The following is a 13118-nucleotide window of genomic DNA, read 5'->3' on the forward strand; positions in this document are numbered from 1 at the left end:
CGCACAATATCGATTAAAGAACAGTCCATTAATGTGCTCCGATTTTTCACTCGTTGATCCAAAGAAAGTGATGATCCAAAGTGGCGAGCCTCGTAGAAATCAGCAACAAGAATAGCCCGATTATTACGATTGATGTGACGTCGATGACAAGAATGTCCATTAAGAAACCGTGATTTGGTCTGTCAGTAATGTTGAAATTTCAAATTGTGGCACTTGCGGAGAAGCGTAGCTGCAGTTTCATTTCAGTCGTCTATAATCAGCAACACTTTTGTGCAAACAATTTTATCTCAGAACATCATGTTAAAAAATGCAACAACTGCACAGCCGCTGTCTTCAAGTTCAAGTGACAGCGTTTTTTCCACTAGAAGAGCATCCACTATCGAGCACACTCGATAACTTCGGTATTTTTTAACAGTTTAAGTCTTTTTTTTTTTCGGGAAAATTTTCAATTGAGAAATTATCACTTCGACGCGTAACGCGAATTTTGATCGCGTTCGTCGTTCCAAATTGCTTTCTCACGGCGGATCGATCTTCCTCGCCAGAGCAGATCTCCTTTTCCTTCGTCGTTTCCGTCCTCTTCGATGTAGCGGATGCGTCCGACGGGACTTCCATCAGGACATGTTATTGCGCAGGTATCTCACTTCAGGTACCGATATCTCGATCCGTTGCTCCGACGTCGCTTAACATCACTCACACCAATATACAAGGCACTTTCGATGCACAGTTCGTCGTTCAACTCTCCGCTCTCACTCGTCATCGTCCTCGTTGTTTCTCTATTTATCACGATTTATCGACTGTATTTTACAATCACCATAAAACTGAAGCGTTTTGTTTTTTTTATTCGCGAAGAGATTAATGCCCATTGATATCCGTGTTTTATTTCAAAGATCGATCTACCATCACGTGTATGTGTGAATAGAAGATTATTCTTGCGTTAGACGCGAGTCGTTAAAGATAATCATTATGTAACGCGGCGACAGTTTGAAAGGTCTCGATTGGCGTCAGCGTTCGCGAAAATATTCTTCGGTATGGACTTTGTCGAGTTATGTGCCGAGTGCCAAAATGTCCAAAGCACCTATTCGTAGAGAATGTCACCGAAGTTAATGATCGGTCGCTGTCACGTCTGGAGGTAATCCAAAAGTCAAAATCGCGCTCTCCCGGTTCATCCCGTTTCGGAGCGCAGCTGATCTCGTCGCGCGCGCGAAACATCAACCGCGTGTCTCTCCGGCGAGCGTCCAAGTACGATACGTCAAATTTCGATTGTGTTGTATATCGTGTAAATGTGGCATGTGTACTGTGGACGTCGTGGTCATGCGACGTATCGTTACCTCGCGGCGAAGGGACGATTTCTTTTACGGAGCGCGAATGTGTCGTGCGTAAGTTCGACGTGTCAACTCACCTGCAGTATGTATCCTCGCGTGTAATCCTCGTGGGTCCAACCGAAGGCAGCTAGGATACGTGTCACTTGCGCGGGGGGCAACTGGTTGAACAACTGATCGAGCAAGATCTTAAGGCGTATCGGCAGTGCGCGCGAGCCGTAGAGTACGAGGGATGCGACGTCAAACGCGGCCGTCGGCTCGACAGTCTCTGAAGCCGGTGGCCTCTCCTCCTTCTCCGCGACTTCGCCACCACCACCGGCACAACCACCTCCACCACCACCGCCGTCGTTACGATCCCCACCGGGGGTACCGCTGCCACCACTACCACTGTCACTGCCACCACCACTACTGCCACCTCCGCCGCCGCCGCCGCCGTCACTTCCACCACCGCCACCACCCCCTCCTCCACTTCCTGCATTACTAGTCGCTGATGCCGTCATCGTCGTCGTCGCCGTCGTCGTCGTTGCCGCCGTCGCCGTCGTCGTCGTCGTCACCGATGCCGGGTGTTTTACCCTCCCTACGACGCTTTTATCCTCCCTACCAGTAGAACGAGGGCCGGAGACGACATCCCCACTACCCGCACCACCACCACCACTACCACCACCACTACCGAGCCGCTGCTGTTGTTGAGCATGCTGCTGCTGCTGCTGTTGCTGCTGCTGCTGTTGGTGGTGGATGTTTGACAGTCGCGCCAGCGCTGAAACACAAGCAAGTGGAAAAGAGAGAGGTCAGAAAAGAACCTTCTTGCCGGTAGTGCACGCGTGCGTGCGAGCGCGTGTATGTGTCGGTGAGTGAATGTGGACAAACGTCCTCTGTCGTCCCTACCTCTCCCACCGTGTCCCCACCCTGTCCAGCCCCCCTCGCGTGCCCCACCAGTGTCCCAAGCTCTGGGGTACTCCCACCCCCGCACATGTTCTCGTCTTTCTCGTTCGCGTGTCGCGTCTCCCTTTCTCGCGGTTCAATCTCTCTCTCTCACTCCGTCGCCTGGTCGTCCCCTCAAGCGGACTCAGAGTATCCCCCTGTCCTCCACCGTCTCTCTGTCCTTCTCTCTCCGATTCTGTCTCCGGTATCGTCGAAGCAACCTACGGTCGCCGTGGTACCGAGGGTACTTACTTACCCCCATCCGTTCTCGCGACCGGACCTACCATCTCCCACTCCTGATCGACCCTACTACTAGCACCGCCAGCGTCATTTCTACCACTACTATTGCTACTACCACTATCGTTTACTACTACTACACCGGCATCGTCAGTCCGGTACTACCACTAGTGCTGTGCCACCACTATACGCCGAGTGTACGAGGACGGCCGTGATGAGTCGCGAGGCGAATCCCCTCCATCCGAATTTTCTCATGAGACTCTGGCATCCATCAACCTGCTGCTGCCGCCACCGTCGTACCGTCTCGACTCGTACGAGGATCATCCGCACGCTACCGGCACGGCAAGAAGAGAACAGTATTCGCAGGTATCTTCGCGATGCGATTTCGATCGTTCGATTTTGTATCGGGATTTGGAACCCGATATTAAATATATAATAGGGCTATTCGCCGAATTTGAAATAAATAAAAAAAATTGGTTGTGTATGCTTTTCTCTCATTACACCAGATTGAAATAACGAAAATTACATATATGTTACGCAAATAAGTATATGATATATACCGTTTCATCATTGCTTAAGACGTGCATAATCACGTGGAACTCAATTTGTTTTAAAGTGTATGACTGAGATTAAAGTAAGATGCATAATGCACTCCGTTATATATACTATACACGTACATACGATACTATCCAGAACTTAATACAGGCTACTTTGTAGTGCAGTTGTGCAGATAATCCGATTCGAGTTGCACTTTGATATTCGAGGAGAAAGTTGATGTTGCGAAGGTGGTGGACGGTCATAAGTAGTTCGATGCAAGGTGCGTCGTATAAATGAACTCTCGGTTTGTAATCGTAAGGGAACATACAGTAATACATGTTCATTTGTAGTGGAACAAAAAGATATAAATATATATATAGTTATATCCGCTTTATGTTACATATTATTGCATTTTATTATATTATTAATCATCATGATTCATGTCGTTTTCTTACTTCAAAAATGACATGACTTAAAAAATATGATTTTTTTATTACCATAAATGAGTTAGGTAAAGATCATTCTAGCAGTCATCAAAAGTAAACTAACTTCACAGTTCGTCAGTCAAATAGTACTTATGTCGTTCTTAAAATTTTTGAAGAGCTGTAACACTTTCTATAAGAATGAAATTGAGTTGTGTCGTTTTTGTGACTAAAAAGAATCTTCTATACAGAAAACGGTTAAAATTAAAACAGTTTTGGTGATCGAAGTTCGAAGAAAAAATCGTTTTATTTTGAATTTAGTGATTTTAGTTTATCAAGGTAAATATAAACTGCTGATATTTCGAGTTTATGTCATTTCTGATGAGTTATTACGGATTTTTCGTAACTTTGTAGGCTGTCAAAATCGTCAGAGCTGAGAAAGGATTGTTTTTTAAATGGCAAAAATAACGTTTGATTATGTGTCTAAGTTTTCTTTTGCCGATATTATATGATTAATCAATAATTTTCTGTTAAATTGGAAAATAGTTTTTCCTTTTCCTGAAAAATTTAATTTTTTAAGTTGTGTCACTTTTGAAGTAGGGAACGACATATGACTCTGTTTTAATTATATAGTGATATTATCACAATTACGGATATTTCAAGATTTCTAATTTTAAAACAGTAATTACAGTAGAATAGCCATGTAACAATTAATTAACTATTCCACGAATGTTCATGTAACAACGGTCTCGCAAGTTCCTCATACAGGAATGACTTCAAAATCAGGAGTGTGCTCGATAATACTCTTCATATGAGAAAAAGAAAAACTCTAATTAACTAGAAAGCTCTAATTAAAAAAAATACTAATTTTGACATGACGTTGCTGTCTCGCGTTACTGCGAAAAAGGGAAGAAAGAACGAGACACGCAGAAATTCATGTAAAAATCACCGAGAGCGCGCCGTGGATTCCAACAGAACCATTACATTGCGATATGGTTATTTATTGGTGGTTCGACTCTATTGAATCACGATTTCTTGACGCGGCGTTATCGAAAATACACGCGCGTGAGCACCAATGTATGGGATGCATTTTGCATTAACTATTCCCCTCGCTGCTCACCCCCTCGTCTTTAAATTAATAATCGTAGTCCACGTTACGAACGCGGCGCGTGAGATCGGGCGGTTGATAAATCGCATATAATAAACGCCGGATAAACGTATGACAAATCGACGTATCGTATCGTCGTGAAATCGATATAAGCATCGTCGGAGATTTATTGTTACCTTGGGTGCAACGTTCCTTAATGAGGCAAAAGCGGATCATCGTCCGCTCGTCGCCTCGTAAGTGCTCCGGTATCGCCTTATGGCAATCGTGGTCGGGAATCACGCACTTCGTGCACTTGGCTGCGCAAAAAGAAGGAGAAAAATGAAAAACGCTTTCTTGGACACGGTGTCGAACGTAGCGACGCAGATTGTGTGCGCACGCTCATCTTTGTCGTCGTCGTGGGGAACACCTATCCAATACCAACGGGGACCAGCGAACGCTTTCCCTCTAGAACCGTCACGCTTTTCGCACCTGACGATTATTATCTCGGGACACGAAAGTTTATGGATCTCCTTAGAGCCCCGGCAGACTTGGTACGGACTCGCAGATCGTATCGCGAATCGCAGCGGTGGTGGTTATGTTTCGCATACGACGAAAACACTAATCGAACGTATTGCGCGCTAATGCTTTTCTCCTATCTGCCTCTCCGCTCTCTTCTCCTTTCATCAATCTATGAACTTTGCACTTGTCAAACGAGACGATCAAAAGTGTCCAGCGTCAATGCGATTGATATTCGTTGCACGAATGTGTACGAATGATAAGAAATTGATTAACATATTTTTTTTAGAAAGTACACTCTAAATTTCTTACAGTGAAATCTCACTCTAAGAAAGTGAAAATACAACCACCCATCACTTCTTGAAAAAGAGTGACAATTTTCACTCTTTTTAGAGTAAATTTTCACTTCAAAGGAGTGAAATCTCACTTGTTTTGGAGTGAGACTTCACCCCTTTGAAGTGAAAATTCACTCTAAAAAAGTGAATTGTCATTTTTTTTCAAGAAGTGAAATATTTTCACTTTTTTTCAAGGGTGGTTATATTTTCATTCTCTTGGAATGAAATTTCATTGCAAAAAATTTAGAGTGTATACTGTGATTTATGCTTCATCAAACAATCGTAATGTACATGCCTATAAATACGAGCTATTTATGAATCATTATATTATATACGGAAAAGACATTTTGCTGAAGTATCTAAAAATTTAGATAGAGACAAATCTGAAGATAATTTTATTGGAATATATTAAAGTTATTATATATATATATATATATTATATATAAGATGCTCAAACTGGCTGCTAGAATGTCAAAACTTTTTGCAATATTACTGGAAATTCCTACATAATTATTTTGATGGTCCAACAAAATTATTAAAAATCTGTATCTATAGCTAAATTTTTAGATATTCCAACATGATTGCGTGTATTTGGATTGTAAAGTTTATTTATGATTGGTTTACGATATACTTGGTTTACGATTTGAAGTCGATCTTTTCATATTGAAATTGGATCAATAGCTATTTTTGCCATTTGCTAATTAAATTTCCATTAAATTAAATCTGTGGAGTTTTACATAAATAAGACTTCTAAGTAAAACTAAACGAAAAGTTATAAAACTGTTGATATAACAGGAGAGACAAAGAGAAAACTGCGACAGGTCTATTATTTTCTTTTTAAGCGGATGAACAAGATTAATTTAAAAGCTTTATTATGATTCAAAATCTCAAGCAGATATTATAATCGCCTCAGATGATTGAGGATTAATGACTCGAAAAATTTTTTTCTCTTCGAGATGAAGGATTTTGGAGGGACCGACAGATAATCTCTTATTGCGTGCCGATGAGAAAGTCGTCGCAGCCGGGATCCATTACGTGATTTCTTTCTGTGCGATCGATAAGATTTGAGGGGGCGGTGTGTTCCGCACGGCGACGATGGGCCTTTGCCAGCGTGGTTGTCGTTATAGGTGCCATCGAGAGGGTCCCTGCGAGCGGTCCTGATCCTCGCGGCTGGTCTCAGCGTGGGATCAATAAAAATCAAGGAGTCATCGCGATTGGGCGCCACTTGTCATTAATGACTATCCGGTTTTTCGATTTAATTAAATGGCGATGACGATCTTGCCACCTAAATGCCGACCATGGTCGCGACTAGCGAATGAGTCACCGTCGTTATTTAAAATAAAAGATCGCTATTAGATAAAGATAAAAACCAGAGTAACGATCCTTTCGCTGCTCCAAATGTATGAGTGAAAATCGCTGATGAGTGTCGATATCGATGTCGGTTTCGCGTTCGGCTTTAAATAAAATCATTAATTAGAGGAGCGGATCCGCATTTCAAGGGTGTAATCGATAATCCGCATATTTTGCGCGCACAAGATACCGCAGGAGCACCAGTGCCGCTGAATTACACATACATAACCACGCGGAGGAACGCGGGCGGGATACGTTGAATATAAAAACAAATCGCGTCAGTCGGTGGCGTACGAAATCGCATTTCCCGCGGCAGTGATAAACAAAACAGAATTATCTACGGACCGTCGCTATTTACCCGATCCTTGTTTTATTTCCCCTGACAGGCGCGCGTTGTTTTTTGCGTAATACCGATGCACGCGGTCGAAGCCGGATTCGCGAGCGTGTATGTGCGCGCGCGCGCGTATTCGTGTGTTTATGTGTATACTCTCGTGTGTCAACGAATTTTTCCGCGAGCACGTCCGCGTATCGAGGGGACGGTAATCCGATACCGAACGACGTCCCCGTGCGCGCTTGATTTGCGCGATATAAATGAAAATTAAACGGATCGCCGTTCGCTTTTGTTCGCGGTTAAATTAACGGGTCTGAAAAATTTGCATCTTCACGATCATCGTGTGTCATATCGAACCACGCATGCTACGTTATGTATTTTAATTCGCTGAGGATATGGGAAAATGTAATTTTCGAGGGAACGTTTTTCTAAAAGAGATAAAAGATTTAACAGCGAATGTGTCAGCAAATCATTAATCGTTATTTAATTATACGAATGTATTAATTTTAGACGGTCTATGATTTTATACGGTTCTTTGATTTTGTTCTCTTAGACTTAAAAGGATACAATTTATTTACGTTTTTCCAATTAATTTCTGTGTGACATCGAACGAGAGTGTCCTTCGTTTCTCCGTTTCTAGTTCAAATAACAGAGGGGAAAATACGCGAATCAAGAAAAATCGCCCGAGGCAGACTAATCCTATTTCCCGAAGCGACGCGATGGACGAAGCTAACGAATTATCCGCCGTTATTTACTCGATTTCTCGTTTTTCCTCGTACACGCTGCTTTTCCATTTTCCATAGTTTTGAATCTGAGAAAATTTCAAAAACTATTCTTTTACAGTTATTACACCAGTCCGTTCCGCCGAGGAGTCGAATAATACAACCAATTCCGTCTAACGACAGGGATTGCTATTTCCGCACGATGGATACCAATATCGTGATCATTGAGATACGTTCGCTCTTGAGTAAAATCTCTTCCCAGACAAACACGATTACACCGTCGATATGAATGCCCCCGGTATTTCCCCAACTACTCGAGAAACCGATGCCCCTGGCGAATGCCCTTCGACATTTTCGCCAACGGAAAGCCCACACTACCACGAGTCTATCAACAGTTTTTTTTTTTTTTTTTAACAGATGTACATCCCGCGGTGTTTACGGGGGCGGCTTTCGACCCTTTTCGAAAACCGAAAGCCAGGTCGGTCGATCCCGGGCGCACCCGACCACGGAATGGAGATTCGAGTTTGTACGTACTCGTGGATGTGTGCATATATGTATATATATGTATATATGTATAACTGTACGAGGATGTCCATAGTGGGATGTAATATCAATACGCCGCGGAAGCTGGATAGTCGCGTCTGATTTTCCGAGCGCATCGGCACGTGGATAATGTTTTAATGGAGTTTGCGGAGTGCGAGGAGAGTGCGAGAGCGAGCGAGAGAAAGAGAAAGAGAGAGGGATACTTGGTCGGGATGGTAGAGGCCAAGGGTGAAGTCGGCGCACGGTTTACATACCATTTACTCGCGCCCTGTAACCTTGTCGAACACTTGTTTACAGTGTTATACAAACGGCGTCGCCAGCATTCATGATGCCGATCCCATCATGAACTCCCGTCGTCGCGAATATCGAATAATTTCCATTCTTCCAACTGACTCCTCTCCTGTCGTTCAGTACCTTATTTTACTTAATTTTTCGGAAGTGCTAGAATTAATTTTTCAACGTTCATCTTTTCTCAATGGCGAAAGATTCAGAATTTTTCATCCGAATATTTTAAAAACTTATTAATTTAAAAATATTGAAATATAATACATTAGAAATAATATGTTAGAATGTGTAAGGAAATATACAATTTATGTAAGAATGTTTTTTCTTTCGAAAGGGGTTTAAGAGAACAACATGCGATTTCCAGCTAGGAGCGACATCGCGTTTCAAATTGGAGGCTCGCGGTCAAGTGCCAACGCTATTGTGATTTATGGCCGTGTTTATAATGACACTTTCAATCCGACGCCATTCGTCCCTTGGCGGCGGGCGGCCGAAAATTATACCGTTCGCGTAAAGTAAGCAAGAAGTCACTTATTACGTTGTTAGAGAAATTACACGGATGGAGTTTGCGTAATCTCAGCACCGCGGACTTCCTTCGGCTATATCAAACTCTCCTTCGTCTTTATAGATATCTCTCTTTCTTCTATTCTCGTTTCTATTTTTCCCGAATACTCGTAAAGTCCCAAGTAGGAGAAGGAGAAGAGTAAAAAGTAGGTGCAAAGTGTCCGACGATTCGATCGAAGTTCTCTCTCGCGTTTCATCCTTATATCTACGAGGTTGGAAACATATTTTGTGATATTTACTCAGAATTGAGGAAGACGTTAAAGTGGACTTTTCTTAACAATCAGCCATTATACGCGACTCAACGACTGACCTACTGAAGGCATAATCGAATATTGAAGTTTCGCTTACGCATCGACGGGTCTCGACAAATTGCCTTTTCGTCCTCGCGTGAGACTTTATATCTTCTGCCGTGCGGACGCCATTTCTCAACAGTTCGTTGGAACAAGACGTCGGTTATTACGTAAAAGTTGGCTCATAGTCAGCCCTGACACGATCCTCGCGCAACGGGGATCGATCGTGCTACTCGATCCCCGTTTTGCAGAAGGTTAACCAATACCGGCGCATCGAAGGGACCCCCACGAAGGACCGTCGTGGCGGACAGACGTACCCTGTCGCAATCGTTCGCATGAACGTGTAAAAGACACCGGGCACGACAAGTGACCGTTGCATCCCCGTACTTCCTTCCCCGAGACAGATAAAGATCTACCAGGTGTCCACGAGGAGAACGTTATCTCTTCCATGTTGTATTTCGGTCGTGTAAACCTGCGTTGCGTGTTTTCTGCCAATCTTGTTCTGATGATGCTCTTTTACTTCCTTCTTTAATTTGTAATTTCGCTTTCTTCGGATTGCAGAACATAAAACGCATATTTCGTTACGCAAATGTACCACCTGCGCTGATTGAACTCCGAATATAGCTTATGCTCGTCGGAAAGGTCGATTTTACTGAAATACCTACAAATTTAGCTAGATACAAGTCTGAAAATAATTTTATTGGATCATCGAAATAATTACGTAGAAATCTCACGCATGAGGAGCAAAAAGTTTTGACATGCTGGCAATCAGCGTCCTACACAATTATTTTGATGGTTCAACAAAATTATTTTCAGATCTGTATTTAATCTGTATTTAACTCAATTTTCAGATGCTTCAGTATAACTAGCCTTTCCGTGTGGTAGCGATGTAGGGAAGAGTTACGAATGCGTAGGTGCACTTAAGGTAATTTTAATTATATTTCCCATTTGATGTTGATTTGTACGCAAATTAACATTAAAAATTGTAGCTTGAGACGTTATTATTACATGTTTAACTTTTCATCAATAACAAATTAATTTGTTATGTTTTTTTGTAATATGCTGCAAAAGGTGCGATTTAGGCATTAGTTACCTAAATTAATTAATACCTACTCTTAATAATTTATTGAAAAAAGATCAAGTATTTAAGAATTATTAAATAATAATAATAATGAAAAGACACAAACATCGAAGTAAAACAGTTTGAATTTATTTTTCCAATTGACATTTGCATTCACAATTATTAGTTTGATTATTGTCAATTATCAGTTTTATCTTGTGATACGATTTAAAAAATATTTGATAGATTTTATAAAATTACCGATTTAATTTGTATAATAATTGTAAATATGTATATCCACAATGAATGTAAAATATTTTACATTAAACCTTCTTTTATGAAAATATAAAAATTCATAATAAAATTGCATGATACATTATTACATATATTAAGCAAAAATTAATATCAAATGTAGCTGATTTTAAAATGCTGCTAACATTTAAAAAAAGGACGTAAATTTTTGTCTATTAAATTTTTATTTATATTATTCATTTCTCATTTATTTCATACTTTTTTGATACTGAATATTGCTTATGTTAAGTAATAATATAAAATATTAATGAGGTATGAGAGATTTAAGCGATCAATACACATTTGGCAACTCTCCCCTACTTTCATTCAAAATAAGTAAAGCGGTGAGCAGACGATCGATAGACAATTTGATAACAATCAATTGTTAATTGATTAATATAAAAATCAATTGTAAATTGTTCGGATCTTCAATGTCGATCCTGATGATGTCGTATTACAGAAGAATTTATATGCTTCAGAGTTATCGCACGCTGCCGCGCACCTGCTGCTCTTCGACACTATCCGGATTGTGTTGCGGCGAGGCGGTCGCTCGGAAACGAAAAAAAGGAGCCGCTAATTATGAAAACTATCATTTGTTACCGAACGTGGAACGGTCGTGTTCTCCGCATGGGGCACTCGACGGGCTTTTTCGGGCGTCGTTAGCTTTTTTTCACGCTTTTTATGAAGGCGTAATCGCCTTTTTATGAACTCTATTATTCAGCATGCAAGAGTTGGATCATTTCAATGATGGATGTACATTTCAGTACCAGACACATTTAACAAAAATTACATTGACAGTTTTGTCTTTTCCTACTGCTCAACTGTTTTTACAATTTTCTCGCTTTTTAAATAACTTTTAACATAATATCCTCTAATAAAGCGAAAAAGCGATTTTTCAACGACCAGTCAGAAGGATTTTCCTTCGCTCTAAAGTGTCATTGATTGATGCATAAACATCGATCTTGAGACTCTTCGCTCGTAAAATATTTGCTCAACGATCTCTGCAGGAATTTCGTTAGTGCTTCTTCAGCTTTGCCGGGACAATGCTGAGAAGATTCGTAGGCGCCGATGACCTGCCGAAATTTGCATGGTTCACCCAGTTCGTTCCCCTTTTCACTGTGGGTGAGCCTGCGACAGGTTTCTATTCCTTTAGCTACGCTAGTGATACTTCACGCAAGTCCTCCCTACATCTCTCGTAGTGTTGTTCCCTCGCGTGGGTCAATGTATCTTCGCTCGGATGTTGAATAGCGCGGACAATGCAGTCTCGACTCTTACTGAAAACGCGTCACGCCTTACGACCGAGGGTGCTACGCCATGGAAACATTTCACTGGATTTGATCGTCTGATCTCGAGAAATTGCCTCGCTCGAAGGTATCGCTTGTCTGACCGCTGTGTTTTGATATATGGAGTACATACGTAATCGAATAGTGAATTAGATAGCGGGAGACTGTTATTTGTAAATAAATTTTTATTGGAAATAAAATTATATCCTTCAGACGAAACATATAAATTTCGAAATGGTTTTGTTCATTTTCTTTATGTAATTTTATTACATAAGATTTGAAGAAATATTGCTTTTTAATCCGGAAATAGTTACCTGGGGTATTTTTATACCTCAGCGACGAGAAAATGTGATGTTATGAAATAGATATTGTTTTCTTTCTTTTTGGACATATTTTTTCTTTTTAAATAACTATTCTTTATAAACTTTTAAATATCTATGCAATTCTATCGAACATCCGCAAAAAAGCGTTATATGTTATATTAATTACAATCTTTATTTTTAAAAATAGTCTGTCATAATAACCTGCTTAACATGTTTATAGAGAGTTTCCGTTTTATACTTTTGTTTAGTTTCTACCTACTTTTTTCAAAAATTTGTGAATAAATCCATACATATAATGTTCTCAAATATCAATAAATCGAAAACAATCAATAATATACAATATGCTCTTAAATATTGTAATTTTAATTTATGCATAAAAACATCTCTGATGATCGTTTACCTAAAAAAAAATAGGGTGACCAAATAGTGGACATATAGGTACGTCTTAACAGAAATGGAATTTCCGTCAAGCTTGATCAAATTATAAACTTGCGGCAGATGTCTCATGAAATTTCGACCGCGAAAAAATTAACTAATAAAAGAGCATAGAAAGAAAAATTGAAGAATCTGTGACTGAGAAAACGTTCGCTGTGTTGAACATTCTGTATGGTTCAATCTAACGGATTTATGGTCCCTCTTTTTGTATACCGTCTGTAACATCGATAATTCGATCAAACACTCCTATACCCATAGGATTTTCGCATC

At 40.7% G+C, this 13118-nt stretch overlaps 1 protein-coding gene across 2 annotated transcripts in view; it reads right to left on the bottom strand.

Moving 5' to 3' along the window:
• The window catches only part of LOC108729910 (uncharacterized), a 294820-nt gene that overhangs the window by 18337 nt on the left and 263365 nt on the right, over positions 1-13118 (bottom strand). For both annotated transcript variants that reach the window (XM_018459282.1, XM_018459283.1), the window contains exon 4: positions 1400-2076. In XM_018459282.1, the coding sequence (XP_018314784.1) occupies positions 1400-2076 (677 nt within the window). The remainder of the gene's footprint in view (positions 1-1399; positions 2077-13118) is intronic.

Source organism: Mycetomoellerius zeteki, unplaced genomic scaffold, assembly GCF_001594055.1.
Source record: "Mycetomoellerius zeteki isolate Tzet28-1 unplaced genomic scaffold, Tzet1.0 scaffold81, whole genome shotgun sequence".
Taxonomy (NCBI): domain Eukaryota; kingdom Metazoa; phylum Arthropoda; class Insecta; order Hymenoptera; family Formicidae; genus Mycetomoellerius; species Mycetomoellerius zeteki.